The sequence below is a fragment of the Barbus barbus genome, assembly GCF_936440315.1.
Source record: "Barbus barbus genome assembly, chromosome: 48".
Lineage (NCBI taxonomy): Eukaryota > Metazoa > Chordata > Actinopteri > Cypriniformes > Cyprinidae > Barbus > Barbus barbus.
Window position 1 is genome coordinate 6,404,672 of NC_136726.1, and position 26,759 is coordinate 6,431,430.

Sequence of the window (26,759 nt, forward strand, 5' to 3'; positions counted from 1 at the left end):
TAAAAAACGAACCAATGGCTCGTCAGCGGCACTGCACGAGCCTATGGCAGCAAAGCCCGCCAGAGCCCGCCAAAAGGGGCGGGGTCATCTGGCTATATAAGCGGGCACTTCACCATAGGAAAACAGGCCAATTCGACTGAAGCGACGACCTGAGTCGTGCAGCTGCATGGCATGGCATAGTACACAGTACTCGTTCCCGTATCTAAGGGAACCGAGGTTATGTTAGTAACTGAGTATGTTCCCTGTCGATACTTCACTCGTACTGCGTCGCTAGACGCTATGGGGAACAAATACAAGGTTATGTTAGTAACTGAGTATGTTCCCTGTCGATACTTCACTCGTACTGCGTCGCTAGACGCTATGGGGAACAAATACAATCCCGCCATGCCATGAAGAGAAACGACATACATAAACTGGCCTTGAGCAATAAGGCTCAGAGGGACCAATTATAAGCAGGAAGAATCCTGCAGGAGGCATGAGAACCAAACTCAAGAGCGTTCCTGGAGAATCAGGCAATGCCTGAGGGGACCGCTTAAGACAGGCGTGTGCCCTCTAAGCAGAGAGAACCCGAGACTGTAAGGCTGGGATATCCAAGCTATAGAATCTGGCAAATGTGGACGGCGAGGCCCAGCCGGCAGGCGCACAAATGTCTGCCATGGACACACCACTAGACCATGCCCAAGAAGAGGCCACGCCTCTAGTGGAATGGGCTCTCACTCCAATGGGGCTCTGGAGGCCCAGGGAGGAGTATCCTAGTGCGATAGCGTCAACTAACCATCGAGATATTCTGTGCTTTGTGACCGGAGACCCCTTGGTGCGGCCGCTAAAGCAAAAAAAGTGTTGTTCCGTCTGCCTAAAGGGAGCGGAACGCTCAATGTACATTCTCAATGCCCTGACCGGGCAGAGAGCGTAATAATCTGGGCTCTAAACGGAGTGTAGGGACATAGCCGTGATTCGGTTTTAGGACGACCTTAGAGTCGTTAGGCCCAAACTCAATACAGGCAGGGTTTACAGAGAGAGCCTGCAAGTCACCTACTCGCTTCACCGATGCTAGCGCTAGTAGCAGAGCGGTCTTGAGCGACAGTGTTTTTAAGCTTGCAGATTGCAGTGGCTCAAAAGGAGGGCACTTGAGGGCTCTCAGGACCGTGGGCAGGTCCCATGCAGGGACTGTGAGGGGTCGGGGCGGATGGAGCCTCCTAGATCCCCTCAGGAAACGGACAACCAGGTTGTTCCAGCCCACTGACTGTCCGGCTATAGGAGCATGAGAAGCTGCTATAGCTGCCCCGTAGACTCTGAGCGTGGAAGGGGCACGTCCCTTGTCCAACAGCTTTTGTAGATATGACAATATCACTGATTGTCAATAACACCGCGGGCTTGACACCAGGCGGAGAAAACTGACCACTTACAGGCGTAGAGGCGTCTCGTGGATGGGGCTCTAGCCTGTTCAATGGTATTCAGGACATTCTCGGGGAGATCTATTGAGTCACATCGAGTGCCCATAGATGCAGGTCCCACAGCTCGGACTGGGGGTGCCAGATCGTTCTGTTCGCCTGAGAGAGGAGGTCTCGCCTCAGGGGAATGGGCCACGGAGCCGCTATAAGCAGCTGAGATAACTCCGGGATCCAAAGCTGGTTCTTCCAGAGTGGGGCCACTAGAAGCACTTTGTGCTTGCATTCCCTGATTCGCCTGATTACTTGAGGAATCAGAGCAATCGGGGGAAAAGCGTATAGAAGGAGGTTGGGCCATTCGTGGGCCAACGCGTCCTCACTCTTCGAAAAATAAATCTGGCAGTGAGAGTTGTCTTTGGAGGCTAAGAGGTCGACCTCTGCCCTGCCAAAGATTTGCCAGATGTCCTGAACCGTCTGTGGGTGGAGCATCCACTCCTCTGAGGGGACATTGTTCCGAGAGAGCATGTCTGCTCCTTGGTTCAGAACGCCGGGCACATGAGCTGCTCTCAGTGAACGCAGGTTGAGATGTGCCCATACTAAGAGGCGCTCTGCCATCTCGAAAAGGCGTTTCGAGGTGAGCCCGCCCTGGCAATTTATGTATGACACCACCGTCATGTTGTCCGAGCGGACTAGCACGTGGTGTCCCTTCAGGACTGGCAGGAAGAACTGAAGAGCTCGACATACTGCCGTCATTTCGAGGCAGTTGATGTGCATCTGTCCTTCTGCGTTCGTCCAGGAGCCGAAGGCCGGATTGCCATTGCACAGAGCTCCCCAACCTGTGTTGGAGGCATCTGTTGTAACAACCTTCCTTCTGTAAACCAAACCCATTGTCACGCCTTGCTCGAACCATCGCAGGTTCTTCCAGGGGGCCAGGGCTGACACGCAGGCCCGGTTCACCCTGACGCGAATGCGTCCATGATGCAACGCATGAGGCGCAATTAGAGGTTTCAGCCAGTACTGAAGGGGTCTCATCTTGAGAAGGCCCAACCGAAGAACTGGCGATGCAGAGGCCATGAGGCCCAGCATCCTTTGAAACGATTTGAGTGGGTAGGAGGCTCCAATCTTGAAGGAAGCCGCGAGCTGCCGTATGTCCAGAACGCGATCTGGCGCGACTTTTGCCGTCATGCAGGCGGAGTCGAAAACTGTCCCCAGGAACGAAGTTCGTTGGCTGGGGGACAGGGAGCTCTTGGCTAAATTGATCCTGAGTCCCAAGTTCTCCAAGTGCCTGAGGAGGAGGGACCTGTGTGCTACCAGCTCTGCCTCTGACTGTGCCAGAATGAGCCAGTCATCGAGGTAATTCAGGACACGGATTCCCATCTGTCTCAGAGGGGAGAGAGCCGTGTCTATGCACTTCGTAAAAGTGCAGGGAGCTAGAGCCAGCCCGAAGGGCAGGACCGTGTATTGATAAGCCACACCTTCGAAGGCGAATCTCAAGAATCGTCTGTGATGGGGGGCTATCTGGATGTGAAAATAAGCGTTTTTCAGATCCAGTGAAAAGAACCAATCCTCTGGGCGAATTTGCGAGAGGATCTGTTTCAATGTAGTCTCATGAGGGCGCGGTTCAGACGTGCGTTGCTGCTCCGCACTAAGGTGGGGACCCTGCCGCTGTACCGCGGGGGTCTTCGAGCGAATTGAAGTGTGTAACCTCTTTCTATAATCCCCAGAACCCACTGTGACACTACGGGGATGGCCCGCCAGGCCTTGGCCCGTGTGGAAAGGGGTTGGATTAGTTCGGGTGGTGAGTCGCCTTGTGGGAACTCGACACACTCTGTAATTGGAAGAGGAAATTTGCTCTCTTTTTGAAAATGTTTTTTTTTTTTTCTCGCTATAACAGCGGCTGTATGTGGAGGCACTTTTGGAAAGGGCCTGTGATTCACAACAGGTTTTGTAACAAACAGTTTTTTCTTGGCACCCAGAACTGAACGGGGTGCTTGAAGGCATAACAGAGGGAGTTTTGGGGTTGGTCCAGCGTCTGCGAGACCTTGTCCCCTCCTCTTTCTTCCTATCGGATCAGGACGATGCCGGAGGCGCGGGGTCCAAGGTCAGCTTGGGCCGGGGTCCCTGACGCTTTCGTAAGGGGTAGCGTTTGGCCGAGCGGGAGCGCTGCCGAGGCTCAGGCTTCTTTGTAGGCTGAGCGGGCGACGGCGCAGGTTTAGTTGGCTGTTGCGCTGGAGCAGGCTTGGGGCGACTGGCGGCCGTTGCGGAGCTGGACCGTTTGGGCAGGAAGTGTCGCATAGCCTGGGACGACTTCTGAGCCGTGGTGAATCACTCTGCAAAGCCCTCGACGGCAGGTCCAAAGAGCCCCGCAGGGGAGACCGGTGCGTCGAGGAAGGGGACCTTGTCAGCCTCTTTAATCTCAGTGAGGTTTAGCCATAAGTGGCGTTCCAACACCACTAAGTTGGCCATTGACCTCCCAATGGACTGCGCTGTAGCTTTGGTAGCACTTAAAGCCAGGTCGGTGGCGCTGCGTAGTTCTTTGAGAACTGCGGGATCCGGCCCGAACTCGTCCATGGTCCGGAGGAGTTTGGCTTGAAAGACCTGGAGCACAGCCATGGAGTGAAGCGCTGAGGCGGCCTGCCCGGCGGAGGAGTATGCTCATTCGGCAAGGTCCGACAAGGCTTGGAGGGATGAGCAGCCTTTGCTTTCCATCCGATGGCGGAGGGTGGGCAAAGGTGCGCAGCCACAGCTTCGCCAAGAGGGGGCAACCTCTCGTATCCCTTCTCTTTGGCGCCATCCACTGAGGAGAGAGCAGAAGAAGAGTTAGAGCGGAGTCGGGCCGAATACGGGGCATGCCACGACTTCGTAAGTTCGTCATGGACCTCCGGAAAAAAAGGAGAAGCTCGCTGACGAAGGGCCGTGCGGCGCCCCGGCAGGAACCATTCGTCCAGACGACTACGAGTGGGCTCCTCCGGTATAGACCACTCCCAAACCCAGCTCGTCAACAGCCTTAGAGATGATGCGGAAGAGCTCGGCATCCATCCCTGGCTTTGCTTCGCTGGGTTCGGCAGACGAGGAGGGGGCGGGGTCAATGGTAGAGCCCGAGATATCCCCCTCTGACGCTATTAGAGACATGCTGTTATCTAATAGCTCGTCCTCAACAGCACCGAACGAGACCACGCGGGGGCGAGGCACGCGTGAGCTCGCTCTCCGCTGAGCGCTTAAGCCCTTTACCCCGCCGTTTTTTCCCACCAGGTCCCTGGGAGGAAGAAAACGGGAGGGCGCGAGGGGCGGAGTCGCTCTCTGAAAAGAAAGCGATCCGAGCGTGCAGAGTCACGAGACTCATGTTCATGCAATATGAACATTCCATCTCGCTCAGAGCGGCCTCTGCGTGGGATTTACCCAAGCAGGAAACACACTCTGAGTGGCTGTCGGCATCGTGCAGAGAAAGTTGCATTTGCAACAACACCGGCGATTGCTCTTTTCGAAGAAATTTGCTCTTCTTGAAGGCTCGCCGGATGGCAGCAGGGGACGAGCTGGCGTCTGCTTGATCGCTGAAGTGGGCTGGATCAGCGGGGAGCAGGAAAAAAGGCAGCCTTCCAATCCGCAGCGAGGCGTTTCAACGGCGAGCGTCTGGAGTCCTGGATCAGTGAAGAAGTCGTCGCTGAAGGAGAATTGATCTGTTTTCCTATGGCGAAGCGCCCGATTATATAGCCAGATGACCCTGCCCCTTTTGGCGGGCTCTGGCAGGCTTTGCTGCCATAGGCTCGTGCAGCGCCGCTGACAAGCCATTGGTTCGTTTTTTATTACTGCACGAACCAATGGCTGTGCAGTCACACTGCGTGATTGAAAAAGTCTTCAGTCCTCGGAGAAAAAGGAGTTTTCCCCATAGCGTCTAGCAACGCAGTACGAGTGAAGTATCGACAGGGAACAGCACTTTTTATTTTTTTTATTTTTTTTTAAATTTGCATGCCTGTAACTCAAGAAGCATTAAAGATATCTTAATGTCCTTTTAGATACTGGTTCTTAACGTTCCTTTTGGCATCTTCATTTTAATGCCCTATATAGTTCGCTTCCAGAGATATTGAAATTTCAATATGGCTCCAGGAGTAAATCATTAAATTGTACACATATTCAGTGGTCAAAAACCACTCAGGAATGTCTGAAGAACAAATCATGTTGAAACTAGAGATGTATCTTGTTTCCTTCTCTCAAAACAACTGCATTAAACATACATGTCTGAGTGCCATAAATATTATATTTCCAAAGTTTGCATGCCTATAACTCAAGAAGTATTAAAGATATCACAATATGATTTTAGATTCTAGTTCTTAATAAGCTTTTCTTTTGGAGTATTCATTTGCAAGGCCCTAAATTATTCATTCCAGTGATATGGGGACCTCAATGAGGATCCATGTTCAGATTATTGAATATTACCCATTTTCAGTGGTCAAAAACCAAATGTTGGCCACTTTGTATACAGCTGATACTTATTTTATATAAAGAACGAGATCTGAAGAATAAATAATGTTGAAATTAGAATTGTATCTTCTTTCCCTCTATCAAATAAAAATCTAAGTGCTAAAAATGCACTGAAATGTTCAAGTTGAGACACATTATATTTTTGAATCAGTTTTAGAGATATTTAAAAAAAAACAATTTTGCTCATTATAACAGCTTCTGAAGCTGCCAAGAGTTCACATATGCAGTATAGTAACATATTTGATACAAATCCCATGCCTCATATGGAAGTGTGGTTGCTTTCGCCACACACTGCATTCACATCAATAAACCAAAATTTGCCTCACCTGGATTAATTATTAGAATTTAATTTTCTTTTATTGTTATAAAATGTGATGCATAGTCATAAATCAAGTATTATCTACTGCTAAAGGGCATACTTGAAAGAATCACTTATAGTACCTTAAATTAACATCTCGGTTACGTATGTAACCTTCGTTCCCTGAAGGAGGGAAAGGAGATGTCAGGTCGGATGATGACCGATGAATTGGCATCTCGCTTAGAGAGACCACTTTGATTGTAACTAAACGAGCCAATGCACATTGGCATGCGATAATTGCATCCAGCTGCCGCTAATCACAGCGTGAGTGTAAGTAGGCAGCAGGTGCAACACATATTCAGTTTTTCGCTGAGGAGCCAAGCCGGTAACCAGCCGCTCAGCGGTGGTACAGAATCCGTGGCGACAGGACGTGACGTCTCCATTCCCTCCTTCAGGGAATGAGGGTTACATACATAACCGAGAATTTCCCTTTTAGTCAGTCACTCTCGATGTCACGTCAGATGATGACCGATGAATTGGGATGCCTACCAAAGCGCCACGGATGCTGCCCCTTCCAGTTTCCTGTGGAAGCCTCCTGCGCCCCCCTCTTTTGGTGTAGACCGGGGCTTGCCACAAGAAGACCAATTACTGTTGTTGTAGCACTACCCACTCAGTGAGACTGGATAACACTGGGAAAACATACCTGTTCTACTTGGTACCGGAACATTGCGGAAGCCTCATCTTTCCCGAAGGAGATTTCGGAAGCCCTTACACATATGAACAACCGTTTAGGTGCATATGGAAAAATAAAGGATATTCTAACCCTCTTGTAAATATGGCAGAAGATTTGCCAAGGAACACTGATCTGAGGTTATACCATGGACTATACACATATGGGATCCACTTAGGTCTCTACATATGGAACCCAACCCTCTACCGGTTTCCACGGATTCATCGAGTGAGGGCCTGGTGCCGGACGCTCCGCCACATCTGGCTGCCGAGGGGAAAGAGTAGCTCGACGGGGTCTACAGTACGGACTCTATGGAGCGGTTTAAGCAAGCCGACCCAAAGCCGGGGCCTCTCAGTGCTTCTACCCGTTTGATGTGAGAACACAGGAGGATACCGGTTCCACACGAAGGCTATAGAATCTAGCGAACGTGTTGGGGGTCGCCCAGCCAGCAGCTCTACAAATATCTGCCAGCGAGGGGCCACGAGCCAGCGCCCAGGAGGAAGCAACACTCCTAGTAAAGTGAGCTCGCAACCTGAACGGGCAGGGCACACCCTGTGCCTGATAAGCCAGGGTGATGGCATCCATTATCCAGTGGGCCATCCCCTGAATAGAGACGGCATTCCCCTTCTGCCGACCTCCGTGACAGACAAAGAGCTGGTCTGAGTCCTGAAGCTTTGTGTCCGGTCTACGTAGCATCTCAAGGCTTGGATGGGACAAAGCAAAGCTAGGGCTGGGTCTGCCTCCTCCAGGGGCAGTGCTTGCATTAGTGGGAACCTTGAGCACATAGCCGGGCCAGGTCCACAGGATTACCTGGGAGTCAGCTGGCTCAAACTCTAGGCACGAATCGTCGACTGAAAATGCATGCAGGTCCCCTACCCTCTTGATGGAGGCCAGTGCAAGCAGGAGCAGAGTTTTCATTGACAGAACCTTCTGCACAACTGTCTGCAAAAGCTCAAATGGGCCCTGCTGTAGTGGTCTAAGCACTACAGACAGGTCCCAAGAGGGTATAGAGGGGGGCCGTGGAGGATTTAGCCTTCTCGCCTCCCTAAGGAACCTGATCCCACAGACTTTCCTTCCACGGGGTCGTGGTTGGCAGCAATCACAGCCACATAGACTTTATGGGTGAGGGGAGGCAGCCTACACTCCAAGCCTTGCTGCAGAAAGGACAGGACGACTCTGATCAGACATTTCAGGGGGTCTTCTCGGTGAGAAGAACACCATTCGACAAACAGGTTCCACTTCAAGGTGTAAGCGTGTCTCATAGACGGTGCTCTCTCCGAAGTGATGGTGTCAACTACCTTTTGGGGTAGGTCACCTAGAAACTCTGCGTCCCGTCCAGGGATCAGACATGAAGTTTCCAGATGTCTGGACATGGGTGCCACAAGGTGTCCCATCTCTGAGTCAGTAGATCCTTCTTCAGAGGAATTTACCAGGGAGGGGCTGTAACGAGGCGCATCAGTTCCGGAAACCAGGTCTGAGTGGGCCAGTAAGGCGCCACGAGAAGGACCTGCTCCTCGTTCTCCCTGATCTTGCACAGTGTCTGTGCGAGAAGGCTCACTGGGGGAAACACATACTTGCGAAGGCCCTGCGGCCAGCTGTGTGCCAGTGCGTCCATGCCGGATGTTTCTTCGGTCAGGGAGTAAAACAACTGGCAGTGATACGTCTCTAGAGACGCAAACAGGTCTACCTGAGCGGCTCCAAAACGTCTCCAAATCAGCTGGACCATCTGGGGATGGGGTCTTCATTCTCCAGGGAGCGCAGCCCATGACAGCTTGTCGGCTGCCCAGTTGTGCAAGCCCAGAAGGTGAATGGCACGAAGCAACAAGGTCCACAAGGTGTACGTATGTGTGGGGCAAAGCTATCAAAATAGGGTCAAGACCCTTTTGGGGTAGGGACATGTTTGTTTTGGTGATTTGAAATAGCAACATTGGCTACCAGAAAGGGGGGAAGGGAAAGGGAAGTGGTGTGTGGCCGAGTATGGTGAACCATACTCGGAATTTGTGCTCTGCATTTAACCCATCCAAGTGTACACACAGTAGTGAACATACACCCGGAGCAGTGGGCAGCCAATTCTGCGGCGCCCAGGGAGCAGTTGGGGGTTCGGTGCCTTGCTCAAGGGTCTCACGTCAGTCATGGTATTGAGGGTGGAGAGAGTGTTGGTTATTCACTCCCCCACCTACAATCCCTTCCGAACCAGAGACTCAAACCCATGACCTTCAGGTTACAAGTCCAACTCTCTATCTTTTAGGCCACGACTGCCAAAGGGATTTAGAAATAATTTAGTGATTTAAGTGATTTAGAAATCACTTACCCCACCTTTAACACATTTACTCAATTGTCCATGAATAAAAATACTCACTTGAAGGAGCTGATGTTTGAGACTCAGTTGAAGGGAAGCTTGTAGTGGCAGGAGCTGCTGGAATATTTAGATTTATGAAGACAAAAAATTCCATAGTCAAATTTTTGCGCTGCGAGAATTAATTAAATATATTAAATGGCTGTAATCTGTATGAATACAATGTTGTGACTATTTCCTATATCCCAAAGTACATTTAACACATAGATGCTGATATTTAATACTTGGGATTTGACATGAAATAAACACAGTTATTATTACAATATACTATATTATCAATAAAAATCTACTGATGGTTTTACGCAGCAATCATGCAGTTCTAGATTTGAACTAGTACATAGCCTATATCCCACAGGGAGGAGCCTCTCGCTGCAGCCCACAAGATCCAGGGGGCATGGATGGATCCAGATCCAACTCCTCCCACCTTACATATACCTAAACCTACCCATCTCCACGCCCTGATGCCTAAACCCACCCCATCTCCACCCCAAACCTATTAATCTCCACCCCTAGATGTGGATACAACCACGCCCCCTGGATCTTGTGGACTGCAGCGAGCCCTACTTGCCCACAGGGGAAACCCCACCGCACATAGAGTGTAAGTCTGTGGGTAACACTGTAAAAATACTCACTTGAAGGAGCTGATGTTTGAGACTCAGTTGAAGAAGAGCTTGTAGTGACAGAAGCTGCTGTGACATCTTGATGCATGAATAAACAATACAATTTACATACATACAATAAAATTTTATACTGTAAGAATTGTTGTTAAAATACGTAAAATTGCTGTAATATAAGAATACGATATTTTATTTTTACTATTTCCTATGCCCTAACATAAAATTTAACACGTAGATGCTGATGTTTGATACTTGGGATTTGACATCAAATAAGCACAGCTGTTATTACAATATAGCACAAGAACAATAAAAAAATTTATACTGTAAGAATTGTTGTTAAAATACATAAAATTGCTGTAATCTGTATGAATACAATATTGTTACTATTTCCTATCTCCCAATGTAAATTTAACACGTAGATGCTGATGTTTGATACTTGGGATTTGACATGAAATAAGGACAGTTATTATAACAATATACCACATTAACAATAAAAACGAATAAAATACAGATATAATATTTCTATTAAAGGTGGGGTATGTACTTTTTCAAAAAACACTTTAGAAAACTGAGTCGGGCCAATACCAAAACTAACTTGTAGTCAACCAGCAGTAAGGGGCGTGTCTACTCGTAATGTTGAGCAGAGAGTGCTCAGTGCACATCACAGACATTAGCCGAGCCGAGTGACGACAGAAAGATAGAGATGGCGGATAAAAAACAAAAGAGGAAAATGTCTGCGGAACAAAGGAAGGCTTACACCGTGTCTACACTGTACGCGACAAAGCAACCGTTGAAAATCATTCGAAATTTGTGTCAATACGTTATAAATAGAATGCGGCAGCAGTTTACTGACGGGGATTTGTCGTGTCCCATCCAGTGTAGACAGCATCACTGATTATAATGAGTTCTATAGTATTTTGTCGTGCCGCACCGCTTGCGTTCGGTGTAGACACGGTGTTACGATAAGGCAAGAAGCAGGACCCGTGTAAATATCGGATCAGCTTTCCAGTGCTGGAGAGAACTCAAGAAGTGGGAAGGCCTGTAATCGGACGCCGAGGTTGCTTTGTTTCTTCTTGATAGGGGAGTAACATTGGTTTTGCTTTGTTTCACAGAAGTAATCGTTGCCTGGGTTGTGTACGTATGTGTAGGGCAGAGCTATCAAAATAGGGGCAAGACCTTTTTGGGATAGGGGCGTGTTTGTTTTGGTGATTTGAAATATCAACATTGGCTACCAGAATTCACTTACCCCACCTTTAACACATTTACTCAGTTGTCCATGAATAAAAATACTCACTTGTAGGAGCTGATGTTTGAGACTCAGTTGAAGAAGAGCTTGTAATTGCAGGAGCTGCTGTGATATTTAGATGTACAAAGAAAAAAAAAACGTTTTTTTTTGCATAGTCAAATGTTTTGCACTGAAAGAATTATTAAAATACATTAATTTGCTGTAATCTGTATGGATACAATATTGTGACTATTTCCTATATCCCAATGTAAATTTAACCCGTAGATGCTGATGTTTGATACTTGGCATTTGACATGAAATAAGCACAGTTATTATTACAATATTGCACAAGAACAATAAAAACAAATAAAATACAGATATAATTTTTCTATTAACACATTTACTCAGTTGCCCATGAATAAAAATACTCACTTGAAGGAGCTGATGTTTGAGACTCAGTTGAAGAAGAGCTTGTAGTGGCGGAAGCTGCTAGGACATCTTGATGCATGAAGAAGAAAAAAAAGTAGATTTTTTTTGCATAAAATAAAATTTTATACTGTGAGAATTGTTGTTAAAATACAGAAAAAAATTCTGTAATCTGTATTAATACAGTATTATTACAATTTCCTATCTCCCAATGTAAATTTAACACGTAGATGCTGATGTTTGATACTTGGGATTTGACATGAAATAAGCCCTACTTGCCCACAGGGGAAGCCCCACCGCACATAGAGTGTAAGTCTGTGGGTAACACTGTAAAAATACTCACTTGAAGGAGCTGAGGTTTGAGACTCAGTTGAAGAAGAGCTTGTAGTGACAGAAGCTGCTGTGACATCTTGATGCATGAATAAACAATACAATTTACATACATACAATAAAATTTTATACTGTAAGAATTGTTGTTAAAATATGTAAAATTGCTGTAATATAAGAATACGATATTTTATTTTTACTATTTCCTATGCCCTAATATAAAATTTAACACGTAGATGCTGATGTTTGATACTTGGGATTTGACATCAAATAAGCACAGCTGTTATTACAATATAGCACAAGAACAATAAAAACAAATAAAATACAGATATAATTTTTCTATTAACACATTTACTCAGTTGCCCATGAATAAAAATACTCACTTGAAGGAGCTGATGTTTGAGACTCAGTTGAAGAAGAGCTTGTAGTGACAGAAGCTTCTAGGACATCTTGATGCATGAAGAAGAAAAAAAAGTAGATTTTTTTTGCATACAATAAAATTTTATACTGTGAGAATTGTTGATAAAATACAAAAAAACATTGCTGTAATCTGTATTAATACAATATTGTTACTATTTCCTATCTCCCAATGTAAATTTAACCCGTAGATGCTGATGTTTGATACTTGGGATTTGACATGATATAAGGACAGTTATTATAACAATATACCACATTATCAATAAAAACGAATAAAATAGAGATATAATTTTTCTATTAAAGGTGGGGTATGCATTTTTTCAAAAACGCTTTAGAAAACTAAGTCAGGCCAATACCAAAACTAACTTGTGGCAAATCAGCAGTAAGGGGCATGTCTACTCGTAATGTTGAGGAGAGAGTGCTCAGTGCACATCACAGACATTAGCCGAGCCGAGTGACGACAGAAAGATAGAGATGGCGGATAAAAAACAAAAGAGGAAAACGTCTGCGGAACAAAAGAAGGCTTACACCGTGTTTACACTGAACGCGACAAAGCGACCGTTGAAAATCATTCGAAATTTGTGTCAATACATCATGGGGAAGTTGTGGCCTAATGGTTAGAGAGTCGGACTCGTAATCCAAAGGTTGCGGGTTCGAGTCTCGGGCCGGCAGGGATTGTAGGTGGGGGGAGTGAATGTCCAGTGCTCTTTCCACCCTCAATACCACGACTGAGGTGCCCTTGAGCAAGACACCGAACCCCCAACTGCTCCCCGGACGCCGCAGCATAAATGGCTGCCCACTGCTCCAGGTGTGTGTTCACGGTGTGTGTGTGTTCACTGCTGTGTGTGTGCACGTTGGATCGGTTAAATGCAGAGCACGAATTCCGAGTATGGGTCACCATACTTGGAAGTATGTCACTTCACTTAATTTTTTTTGTTTACATAAATAGAATGCGGCAGCAGTTTACTGACGGGGATTTGTCGTGTCCCATCCAGTGTAGACAGCATCACTGATTATAATGAGTTCTACAGTATTTTGTCGCGCCGCACCGCTCGCGTCCGGTGTAGACACGGTGTTACGATAAGGCAAGAAGCAGGACCCGTGTAAATATCGGATCAGCTTTCCAGTGCTGGAGAGAACTCAAGAAGTGGAAAGGCCTGTAATCGGATGCCGAGGTTGCTTTGCTTCTTCTTGATAGGTGAGTATCATTGGTTTTGCTTTGTTTCACAGAACTAATCGTTGCCTGGGTTGTGTATGTATGTGATTTGAAATATCAACATTGGCTACCAGAATTCACTTACCCTGCCTTTAACACATTTACTCAGTTGTCCATGAATAAAAATACTCACTTGTAGGAGCTGATGTTTGAGAATTAGTTGAAGGAGAGCTTGTAATTGCAGGAGCTGCTGGGATATTTAGATGTACAAAGAAAAAAAAAAAACATTTTTTTTTTTTTTTTTTTGCATAGTCAAATTTTTGCACTGCAAGAATTATTAAAATACATTAAATTGCTGTAATCTGTATGAATACAATATTGTGACTATTTCCTATCTACCAATGTAAATTTAACACAGATGCTGATGTTTGATACTTGGGATTTGACATGAAATAAACACAGTTATTATTACAATATATTATCAATTAAAATCTACTGATGGTTTTACGCAGCAATCATGCAGAGTTCTAGATGTGAACTAGTATATAGCCTATATCCCACAGGGGAAGCCCCACCGCACATAGAGTGTAAGTCTGTGGGTAACACTGTAAAAATACTCACTTGAAGGAGCTGATGTTTGAGACTCAGTTGAAGAAGAGCTTGTAGTGACAGAAGCTGCTGTGACATCTTGATGCATGAAGAAGAAGAAAAAAGTAGATTTTTATTTGTATATAATAAAATGTTATACTGTAAGAATTGTTGTTAAAATACATAAAAATGCTGTAATATATGAATACGATATTTAATTTTTTCTATTTCCTATCTCCTAATGTAACATTTAACACGTAGATGCTGATGTTTGATGCTCAGATACTTGGGATTTGACATGAAATAAGCAGAGTTTTTATTGCAATATAGCACAAGAACAATAAAAATGAATAAAATAAAGATATAATTTTTTGGACGTGACAGCGATTTTTTTAAGAAATAAAATTATAATTTAAGTAATATTTGTTGACATGCTTAAAAGAAAATGTCTGAATGTAATGAATTTATGTATTGAAATAATTATTAGCATTACAGCATTACATATTGTATTACAATAACAGGATATAAACAATAGTTATACAGTAACAGTTCTAAATAACTGGTATGGGACTCTGATGTTTGATACTGTGACTGTAAATGTTACTGACCTGTAGAAGTCTGCGCATTCAACCCCTGCAGAGAGAAGCGAAGTGCATAATTAATAGAGATGAAAACTCAAGTAATGAAAGTCTGCGTCTACAAAAACGACTTAAACCTGGACTTGAATTCATTAACTGTCGACTTCAGACTTAAATTGCACTTAAATCCAGACGTACGTGACCAACGACAGCAAAGTCAAACATATTTTTCTAGATAACGCCATTTTGTGAGGTCATTTACTCCTGAATTTAAATCAACACGACGCTATGAATTATAAACATACTAATTTGCACAATACATAAATCCATTAACGACAAAAGGCGGCGCAGAAAAATCAAACAATCTCAGTTTTAAAAGCCTCTAATTTATCAGTAAAATCCACTCTGTGAGCTTCAGAAACAATTTCACACATTAACTCCGAAGTATTTATGTACCCTACAGAGACTCTGATTGGTCCGTTTTTACAACAAAATATTGTGATTGGTCAAAAATGTCACTCATCTTATTGTGATTGGTCAATCTTCACCGGTGCTGAGAAAAGAGACTTTTTGCTGCGTCTTTTCATTTCTAAAATATTTTACACCGCAACAATCAGCCCTTAACTACATAATATTATTTTAAATAATATTATGTAGTTAAGGGCTGTTTTTTGTTACGTGACAAAATGGCAAATTTGGAATTTATGATAAGACATACAATCGCTTGAACTTTTTTGTGATGCGTTTGTGAAATATTTTGTGAAGGAATAAATCTCTTTGCCAAAGCATGCAATTAAATTATCTGGTTATGTTGTCAAGTTTATATAGTTCTCGTTTGGCTCTCAACGAAGGTGGTCGCATTTTTCTCTCCCTCTCCTCCCCTTACCTTCCCTTCCCTGCTTTGCTCTCTCGTCTCGTCTCGTCTCGTCTATTGTCTAATACTTGAGAGACTCTCTCTGCACTGCTCTCCAAACTGAAAAATCTTGGATTTGATCAACTGGTTTCTCAACGCAATTGACACCATCTTCTCGATGAGAAGTTTAGGTTCGGGGGAACCTGACTGCCCTAGCGGGACGTTCGCAGCTGGCTACACGATGGACGCATGGGAAAGGTGGCGGGTCGTGTGTCTGGCGGCTCTTTCCGTGGAGGACATTGAAGATATCTACCTATTTGGAACCATGATAACAGGTCTTCTGCTGATTGGATTAGGCTTTGCCCTGGGTTATCGAAAAATTCAGGAAACGGGTACAGCTGTCAAAAGCCTCACAAGGCTGCCCGTCATGATTGAAGCAGTGGGCAGAGCGGTCAGCACTGAGACTGAGACTATTAACCGCAATTTGGAGACCAGAATGGACAAAGAGTGTAGCCGTGAAAATTGGAATACGGCTACTCGCCCCAAGACCAAACAATCGCAATCTTATATTCTTTTGGCTCTCTCACACCAGCACTGGCCTTGGCCAAGGTCGCTGTTGGAAAAATAACCCCGGGAAGAGCACTGCAGTGAGACGCTCTTGCGTTCCTCCCCCCTTCCACAGACACCTGCGGATTGTTGACTCTGTCTGGGTCCTGATCAAGGCTGTCTCCATAGCAACGTGCTGTGTCGCTATGACATTCTGCGGACTGAGACAACTTGATTTGAATGCCAGCGTGGCGGCTCTCCAGGCCTACAAATACATACATGCATACACACATACGCACATATATACAGATATGCATTCACCTCCCCACCCCCGATCCCTCGCCTTCGCCGCTTTGTACCGCCAGCCTGACAAGCGGGTCCGACCGGCACCGAGAATGGCTGCAGGACCGGATGGCTGCTTGCCGGAACTGGATTACCTCCCCTTTTGCAGTCGTGTGGCTATGTTGTTGATTGACTATGTGCTTTTTGTTGCTGGGGTGTTTTTCCTGTTCTCACACTGTACTCCCAAAGGAGTATAGTCTGTGAATTATTTTTTTTTCTCCCCCCTTTCCTCATGTCATTTCATGCTGTATTTCTTCCTCCCTCTACAACAAATTCCTCGTATGTGTAAACATACTTGGCGAATAAAGCTCATTCTGATTCTGATTCTGATATAGTTTCATTTATATTAATCTTCCCATAAACCGGTGTCATTTAATGGCTAAAATAAGATCCAATACATATTTAACCACTAGGGGGAGACATTGTTTTTTCTGTCTTTGTTTCTTTAAAGCAACACTCCACTTTTTTTGAGTAGTAAAAGAGTGAGTTTGAAAGTAGTCCCCAGCTAGGTAACTAGTTATGATATAGCTGGGGACTACATTCAGGCGCTGTGTAATATCATTGCGCCTGCTGCACCCATGGTACGGCAGCAAAGTTCCTTGATTATTACGCCGGAGTGAGAGTATAGTTCCTAGCCATATCAGCATAGAAAATCGCAACTTTTGATTTTTCGTTGATCTTAGTACACCATGTAACTACAGAAGAGTCAAGTTTTAAATAGGAAAATTATCAAAACTCTTTGGTCATTTTTGAGCAAGATGCTAATGGTCTAATCTGATTCAATGATCTATAGTAAACTAAGCTAAAAGTGCTACCGCCAGATCCGGAGATCGGCTGAGTGGATTGAAAAACGGTAAAACTCAACTGTTTAAATCTAGGGGAGTTATAAAATGAGCCTGTTTTCCAAAAAAAGTGGAGTGTTCCTTTAAACCACTCATGTAAACAAGAACATCCAAAATGCTTATTACAGATTAAATGCTGTCTTATCATAATTATATCTGTTTTAGAGTAGTTGACATGAGAGTGAAATTTGTTGTGAATGCTTTCATGCTTTCCTCAAAGCAGTTTGTCGACATCAGAAATAATGAGATACAGTGAAGTACTGCTCTAAAGTGTGTTCAAGGGAAGTATTATATACAATGAACACCAAAACTAATTTAATAAAAAACAGAGATGGAAACTGAGTTCTTCCCTCTCAGCTTTAGAGTACAAACACTCACACGCTCTTCTCTGAATATCACAGGTAAAGCTTCAAATGAGTAATGACATCACCAAACCAACTTCCTTGTCACTAACAAAGAGACTGTTAAATTACTGAGAGGGAAACTTTGTAAAAACTACCTATTATAGCAATCAAATATTTACTATGCTGTTAAATATAAAACCATGATGATCTATTGCCATCAAGCAGATTTACTTTAAAATCAAAATGGCAAAGCAAGTCCATACAAAGAAGCGGAGCAAAACTCATTTGAAATAAAAATATGAGTTAAAGGATATTCTTAATATATAATATATACTTAGCTGGACTTTTGGCACTTAAGGGTCAGGAAGAGCTGCACCCAAAGCACAAAGCTGCCATTTCCCATCATGCCCCTCCACTCCTCACTATTCACAATGCAATTTCTAAATATCATCTTGCCTGACCTCCACCCAAGATCACAGATTGACAGTTTATAATGGTGCTAAAGTGTGTGTGTGTGTGTGTATCAGGCATAACATTATGACTACTGAGAGGTGAAGGGAATAACACTGATCATCTCTTCATCACGGCACCTGTTATATTTGCAAGTGAACATTTTGTCCTCAAAGTTGATGTGTTAGAAGCAGGTAAAATGGCCAAGAGAGTTTGACAAGGGTCAAACTGTGATGGCGACTGGATCAGACCATCTCCAGGATGCACTATGGGAAGAAGGCAAGCCGGCGGAGGCAGTGTGATGCTTTGGGCAATGTTCTGCTGGGAAACCTTGAGTCCTTCCATCCATGTGGATGTTACTTTGACACATACCACCTATAAGTATTGTTGAAGACCATGTACACCCTTTCATGGAAATGGTATTCCCCAGTGGCTGTGGCCTTTTTCTGCAGGATAATGCACCATGCCACAAAGCAAAAATGGTTCAGGAATTGTTTGAGGAGCTCAACAATGAGTTTGAGGTGTTGACTTGGCCTCCGAGATCTCAATCCAATCAAGCTTTTGTGGGATGTGATGAACAAACAAGTCCGATCCATGGAGGCTCCACCTTGCAACTTACAGGACTTAAAGGATCTGCTGCTAACATCTTGGTACCAGATACCACAAGACACCTTCAGGGGTCTAGTGGAGTCCATGCCTCGACGGGTCAGGGCTGTTTTTTGAAATGTCAACCTTTTATCAATCTTACTGTTCCTGTAGCTCAGGAAAAAATAAAAAATAAAAAAATAAAGTGTGCCAACTGCAAATACAACTGCATACAAATAAAATTTAAAAATCTTAATAATAATAATTTGTTAGTTATTCCCCATGTTTTTACCTGCAAGAATAGGTATAATAACTTAATTTTCTGCATCACAAAAGTAAATAATAATAAAAAAATGAATGAATAAATACAATAAAATAAAATCATTTGGCTAGCAAATGCCAGCGTCATTGGTATTGTTTCCTAGGGTATATAGTAAAACAGTTAGATTAAGCACATCGGCTGTTACACATAAACAGGCTTGCAAACACTGAATTTGTTTTTCCAAATGAAATTTGCATCGCTTGCCTTATCAAGGCTACGGAAAAATAGTTTGTCAGTGAAAAATATTTGACTATGCTAATACAGTATTTCATTATTTTATTGCTTTATTGCCAAATTAAGAGTCAAGATTTTAACCCGTCTGGACATTTGGTCAAGTCAAGTAACACTTATTTCCATACTGCTTATACAAGACCTGCATCCATACAATTAATAACAGTTGAAAAGCTATACAATAGCTTTGGAAAAGCTACACAAAATAGATTCAGTGCTGGGATACAATCTGGCCAACCAGAAGTTTATATACTGGAATATGATATACTTAATGGTATAATATTGACAGAATACGTATGACACACACCTGTTCTGTGAAAGCTAATTTATAACCACAAGCTTTCCAGGTTTCTAAAGTTTTCATAAATTAACCATGCAAAATAGTACACATCTTTCTTATCAAACCAAATTCAAATAAAGCAAATAACCCTGCATCATATTAAAATGATTTCGTGAGAAGCAAAGGGAAGTTGGCTACATTAGAGTTGCAAATTGTTAAAGAGAAAACACCTAACAACAAGGGCAAGAAATAAACCGCTAACATATCCGTGCATGAATAGTTCATTTCAAAATGACTGTCATGCTGCTGATCTAAACCCATATGGCTTCATTTCCACCGCTGGACACATGAAGAGAATGGGACTGGTTGCTCTTTTCCAGGCAGTTTGTTTCAATGGAGACTGAGGCTAGGAATACCAGGAAAATTCTGGGTTCAGTTCAAGTTCAAGTCATTTGTGGCATAATGTTGATTACCACAAAAATTTTGACTCATCCCACCTTTACAAAATGCAAAAATGCAGGTTACACTGAGGCACTTACAATGGAAGTGAATGGAGGATTAAAACCAGAAATGTAAAGCATATAATTACGGAAGTTCTAAGCGGCCATGCATTATTATAATTTTTCTGTCTTGTTTTTTCGTGATCACGACATAACGAAAGTTGTTTTCTCGTGATCACGACTTAATTTTCTCGTGATCTGGACATAACGAAAGTTGTTTTGTCGTTATCACGACTTAATTTTCTCTGTGTATTCGGCATGAGAAAATGCTATAGAAGCAGCATCATCGCAGCATCATGGATGATCGTATTCACTTTTACTTTGATCAGGGACTCACTCAAACTGAAATAGCTCTGTGTCTGTCAGTGATTGACGACTTACACATAAGTGTTCGACACTTGAGAAGGAGGCTGTTGGGTCTGCAACTTTATCGTCGAAGACAATATAGCGACCCTGATTTTCTCACGATAGCTACAATTACGTCGTGAGAAAACGGTTTTTATGTTGAGATCAACAACTTTCGTTAAGTCGTGATAACGACAAAACAACTTTCGTTATGTCAAGATCACGAGAAAATTAAGTTGTGATCACGAGAAAACAAGACAGAAAAATTATAATAATGCATGGCCGCTTAGAACTTCCGTATATAATTTTATGAAAAAAAAAAAAAAAAACATTTACAGTACATTAATATTTCTGCTAAAACTTCTATATTATTTGAGGTAAGAAATTTGTCCTTGTCATTTTTATAGTTACTTTACAGTTTTAGTCATTATGTTGTCATGGCAACAAAGTGGCATATAATTCTTACACTTGGCATAATTTTTCATTATATTATTTATTGTTTTTACTGTTGTTGTGTTTATTTACTTGTTTATTCATGCTAAATGTATTATATTTATTAATTATATATTTTATACAATATTTATATTATTACAATATGTATAGTATATTATTGTATATTTTTATTACAGTATATTTAATAAAATTATTACACATAATTGTTCACGTCTTTTCTTTATACTATTGAAACAGTGTTTTTTTAAATATGTTATTATATATTTGTTGCATTATTATTATTATTATTATTGTTGTTGTTATATTATATTAATCTTCCCATAAACCGGTGTCATTTAATGGCTAAAATAAGATCCAATACGTATTTAACCACTAGGTGGAGACATTGTTTTCTCTGTCTTTGTTTCTTTAAAGCAACACTCCACTTTTTTTGAGTAGTAAAAGAGTGAGTTTGAAAGTAGTCCCCAGCTAGGTAACTAGTTATGATATAGCTGGGGACTACATTCAGGCGCTGTGTAATATCATTACGCCTGCTGCACCCATGGTACTGCAGCAAAGTTCCTTGATTGGAGTTGGACTTGTAACCCGAAGGTCGCGGGTTCGAGTCTCAGGTCTGGCAGGGATTGTAGGTGGGGGAGTGAATAACCAACACTCTCTCCACCTTCAATACCACGACTGAGGTGAGACCCTTGAGCAAGACACTGAACCCCCAACTGCTCCCCGGGCGCCACAGCATTGGCTGCCCACTGCTCCAGGTGTATGTTCACTACTGAGTGTACACTTGGATGAGTTAAATGCAGAGCACAAATTCTGAGTATGGGTCACCATACTTGGCCACACACCACTTCCCTTTCCCCCCTTTCCCTTAATTCCATCCAAATTAAAAGTTGATCTTTACATAATATATGTGTATACTGTGTTTATTTATTATGTGTATATATATATATACATACAAACACATGCATGTATATATTTAAGAAAAATTTTATGTTTGTATATTAAATATATTTATGCATAATATAAAATATAAGAATATCAATATATAAATGTATGTAAATATTTTTTAAATATACACTGTATGTGTGTGTATTTATAACAGTACACACACATATATTATGTAAACAAAAACTTTTTGTTATGACATGTTATGCGTCTTTAAAGATCTTATAACATCTTTTTGTTATAAGATGTTATGCGTCTTTAAATTTTTTAAACATTGTTCACATCTTGTCTTTAAAATATATAAAAAAAAAATTAAGGTTTAATTGTTATTTATAATACATTTATTATTATTATTATTGATTTATTTCAGATTACATGTATTTCTTAATTATGTATTTTTGTTATATGCATATTATTATATTATATATAGTATATTATTGTATTGTTTTATTGTTGTATTATGTTATATTTAATTATATTATTAAACAAATTGTTCACGTCTTGAAACAGTGAGTATTTTATTTATTTATTTTTTTACAGAAAGAAAGAAAGAAAGAAAGAAAGAAAGAAAGAAAGAAAGAAAGAAAGAAAGAAAGAAAGAAGGAGGGACAAGTAGAAATTATTTTTTGTGGTAATCAACATTATGCCATAAGCGCTTTCAGGTGATATTCAAAAAGATCCAAAAATAAAAATATGCTAAAAATAGTCAAACTATAGCCTTATGTGAGGAAGAAATAAAAATGTTAGTCAATAATCACTCATAATCTGTTTAGTGAATAAAAAACATGCTTTGGACCAAACAAATGGGAGAGATATTGAATTATTGTTACTTAAAATGACAATTTAACCACAATTAGAGCCACTAATGACAAAAAGTGGGAGCTAAACTGTCAGGCCTAATCAAAGCTGCAGCTGCATTTTGGTCTGATTGATTAATATATTCCTGACCTTCTAGGATACTATTGTTGTGCTGAACTCATTGGCCAAAACAGCAGGCCTGAAAGCAGTACAACTTCCTGTGGGCCGGGAGAACGAGGTGGCCGAAACGATCGAGTGGTGAGAATAACAGGAAAAGAATGACGTAAACTTCTTAAGACTGGGCTTTCCAGCACCGTGACCCCAGACCGTCTGGTCTGAGACTGACTCAGGTTCACACTTTGATACGGTCACAAGGCCAGTTTCTGACCTTATTGTTTAACTCTCAGGACAGAGGTGGTTCGTAACCCTTAAAATATGTTCAGTAACCGGCTACATTATTTGTTATTATTGGCTAAGAGCCGGCAATTATGTTGCAGCAGTCATAATAAACATTTTATGGCCTACAATTGTAATTTATAAGAAACTGGAAAACTGTCAAGTCAGTTGATATGGCGATTCAAAAAAACTCTTTTAAAAAAAAAGATTATCAGCTCTCATGCTCTCAGCCTCTATAAACAACAAGCACATTTGCATTTGTTCCAAGTAATTCCACCTATTTTCCATTCAGATCTGGCAAAATCATTTCTCAAAAGATCATAGTCTAAGAAAACCTTAAGGAGCCCTTGTGAAAAAGAAGCCCACTTTAGCATACTTTTAAAAATAGCACTTATTATGGTAATAACATACTTTGAATCTACATAAGTGTGAACTGAATGCAATGCTTTCGCAAATGTATTTATTTACATTTATATTAAATGCAAATAGGTGAACCTAAGTGAATTTTTGACACTTAAGTAGGACTTAAGTACATCTTTATACGTAAGTCCACTTAAGTTGGACTTAAGTACATCTTTATACGTAATTTCATAATTTTTCTATTGTCTTTGAAACACGATTAAAGTGTACTGTCTGTACTGTATGGAAGCCTGTTTCTGCCTCTGAATAAAAAGTAAAAAGGCAATTATGACATTTATCTCACAATTCTGATGTTTCTTCTCAGTATTGTGAGATATAAACTTGCAACTGTGAGTTATAAAGTTATGAGGAAAAAAGACTGACTATTTTCTTACAATTGCGACTTTATATCTCATAATTCTGACATTATAACTCTCAATTGCATGTTATAAAGTCAGAATTGCAAGTTTATATCTTGCAACTGTGACTTTATTTCTCAGAATTGCAGCTATTTCTCACAACGTTTTTTTCAGAATTGCGAGAAAAAAGTCTGATACCTTGTTTTATTTTTTTTATTCAGTGGCAGAAACGAGCTTACATACGAATGCACTGACACACATTCAAGGTAAAGTAAAATATACTCAAAGTCATTTCTATTGTAACTTGTATGTCATGTCAATGAAGAAGTTGCAATTCAGTACATTAAAATATATCAACTTTAAAAGTAATATCAAATAGCAGTTAAAAACTTTACATGTGCTCTAGTATGCTAGTCAACACATCAAAATTAATGTATAAAAGATAAAATATTATTAAAACTTAATGGTTTAAGTGTATTTTAAAGTAAAAATTTGACATTAATACAAAATCCATGTTTTAAAAGTGTACTTAAGTGTGTTAAGAGATACAGGAAAGTGAACTCCCTTTAAGTACACTTAAGTTTAATTTCATTAATATTATATTATCTGCAAGTATAGTTTTTTTTTTAAATGTGAAGTATACTACAAGTGCCCATTTAATTAAATTAAAACAGCTTCTTTTTCACAGCAGTTTACACCTAAAAAAGCTGTCATTTACTTGTATAAATTGGCCATCCTATAATTTTATTGTCCATGTGAGAAATATGAGGGAAACATTAGAGGATTGTGTTATCAAATGTATCATTTTAAGGCTTAATCTTTAAAATACATTTGTTTAAGTTGATTTGTTTAAGACTTGGTATGCTTCAGTTTTTCTTAACTCACTAAACTCGACTCGATGATGCAAATTTGAGTGTGTTCATCAAACAAAGCTTATCGTATGACTTTATTGTATGAAAGTTAGGAAAATACCGCATCTCATATGGACCAACATTATGATGCTTCTGAGGTGCTTTTGTGTCCTTTTTGAAGCTCTCTCACCAGAAAGAAATAGTTTGAATTGACAAAAATAGGCAATGCAAAGCAATATGCAGTACTTATTTAGTCATTTAAACGTTGACAAATTGCTAAAATGTTTATTACAGACTTAATATGCATTTTATTTTGTTCTTAATTTTGTTGCATCAGAACTAATAAAGCTTCTTGTCAGTAAGTAAAAAGAGAAACAAATTGTATTCTATGCACTTATTCCAATCACATCACATGGCATAAAAAACGTCATATTACAATTCCGACTTTGTACAGTAAGTAGAAACTTCTCAGGAAGAATTTCAGACATACAAAATGAGGATAATCTTGATGTAAATCAGCCAATAAAGATAAAGTCTGGAGACAATTTCAAACAAAGCGAAACCGGTTCTTCACAGCTGATCCAGAATCCTGAATCTGGTGTTTGAGTTAGATTTTATATTAAGATATTAGAGACCAGCAAATGGTTTTATTTTCAGCACTTTTATTTCATATTTCATATATTATTTCACCCAGAATGTACTTTAGCTATTTAGACACATAAAGCAGTTAAAATGTATAAATATGTGATTCATTATACTGTACAACAATATATAAACGCAGGTATCTCAAAGCAAATGCTGCACAGGCTAACTTTTTGACACTTTTTTCTTTGTTGGTTGGTTTTAATAATCGGGTGTTTTAGTGGATGTATGAAGTCAGTTCTCCTCATATTCACACAGGTGTCCGAGCAGAATAACCACCGGTTCATCATATTAACTACACTCTCTACAGGTTCAAAATCTGTCACTGTTACTTTTTTTACTAAATTGCACACTTTATGTATTAATATGTACATATAAGATACTAAAATGCCTCTTTTAGGGGGAAAGAAGGTGTGACAGCATTTGAAAGCTACCTTTTTATGAGAGTGACCAAATAATATTAATTTTGAACACTAAATATGTTTGTCCTTTAAAACCTTTTGGTGGCATTTCAGATAGAAACTTTAATTTATGAAATGCAATTATATTTATACTTTTCATTGCCAGTTTTGGGCCACTCTACATAACCAAACAAATGAATCAGATAAATGAATCATATTGTTGCAATAACATCCAAAATATCAAACATTTATTTGAATTGCCCTGGAATAGCAACTCTTTGAGCAGAAACCAACTAAATTCTGTCTGACTTCAGTATAAAGGTATAGGCTACTGTTTTATCATATACATTTACCAAACAAACTTCTTCAGTTTGTCATTAAAATAAATGCCACTAATGTTGATATTTTAGGAAATGCAATGATATTTCTATATTTTAGTGTTTTGTTGTCTCAACCCTTACAAAAATGAATCATGGTTTATTGTAGGAGCCTAAAAGTGTGGAACAATGTGTTTTTTGGCGTACTGATTACCAATTGTATCCTATAACCACAGTTTTACTTATAAGTACCATGGTTAAACTATGGTAGATAGATGGAAATATAAAGTGAAACACAATAACATTGGAGAAAAAAAAAAAAAGACAGACCATTTCACAAATTTTTAATTGAACACAATGAGAAGAACAACCCATGTCTTTTAACCAACAAAATGTAAGTTTGCTGTTTCTTGCAGGCAAGACCATCAACAGTTAACAGCCACAAGTGCTCGCGTGAACTTGTGTTTTATCTCTACAATCAGACATTATACTAATATATATTTAGGCTATGCAAAATAAAGAACTTCTCTTACCCGAAGAATGACAAAGATCAGAAGCGCTGTGCCTTTACAGACAGTTTTGATTGAAACACATCCCATCTTCTTTCACGGATCGCAGGCTATATTCTCGAGCAGCCAATCTTCAAATCATTTTCACAAGTTTCCCCGCGACAATGAACTTCGGTGTAAACTCTTCAACTGCACCGAGCACTGATGTGAGAGGTGTGAACTCTCACAGTAGGTGGAGCTGACGGATTTCTGTCACCAGATTAATGTTCCTCCTCTCGCTTCACTCTATGCTTCACTACATCACCAGAAATAATGACTGCATTCCTCCCCCAGGAAGTTATCATGTCCACTGTTTTAAACTGGCCACGGTAGAGCCCAAACTTATGAAAGTGTGGGAAACAGTTGTGGTAATATCCGACGAGACCCTGCAAAATACAGGACATTACGTTTTACTTCCTTGTAATATT

The 26,759-nt window shown here is 41.1% G+C and overlaps 1 protein-coding gene across 1 annotated transcript in view; it reads right to left on the minus strand.

The window, feature by feature from the left end:
* LOC306866890 (receptor-type tyrosine-protein phosphatase beta-like) overlaps positions 1 to 26,498 on the minus strand; it is an 88,325-nt gene extending 61,827 nt beyond the window's left edge. The window contains exons 1-10 of the mRNA XM_079412314.1: positions 26,317 to 26,498; positions 14,616 to 14,640; positions 14,041 to 14,106; positions 13,613 to 13,666; positions 12,230 to 12,295; positions 11,863 to 11,928; positions 11,526 to 11,591; positions 11,163 to 11,219; positions 9,884 to 9,949; positions 9,255 to 9,311 (exon numbers count right to left, since the gene is read on the minus strand). Of these exons, the coding sequence (XP_079268440.1) occupies positions 9,255 to 9,311; positions 9,884 to 9,949; positions 11,163 to 11,219; positions 11,526 to 11,591; positions 11,863 to 11,928; positions 12,230 to 12,295; positions 13,613 to 13,666; positions 14,041 to 14,106; positions 14,616 to 14,640; positions 26,317 to 26,382 (589 nt within the window). The 5' untranslated portion in view covers positions 26,383 to 26,498. The remainder of the gene's footprint in view (positions 1 to 9,254; positions 9,312 to 9,883; positions 9,950 to 11,162; positions 11,220 to 11,525; positions 11,592 to 11,862; positions 11,929 to 12,229; positions 12,296 to 13,612; positions 13,667 to 14,040; positions 14,107 to 14,615; positions 14,641 to 26,316) is intronic.
* Positions 26,499 to 26,759: the final 261 nt, after the last annotated feature.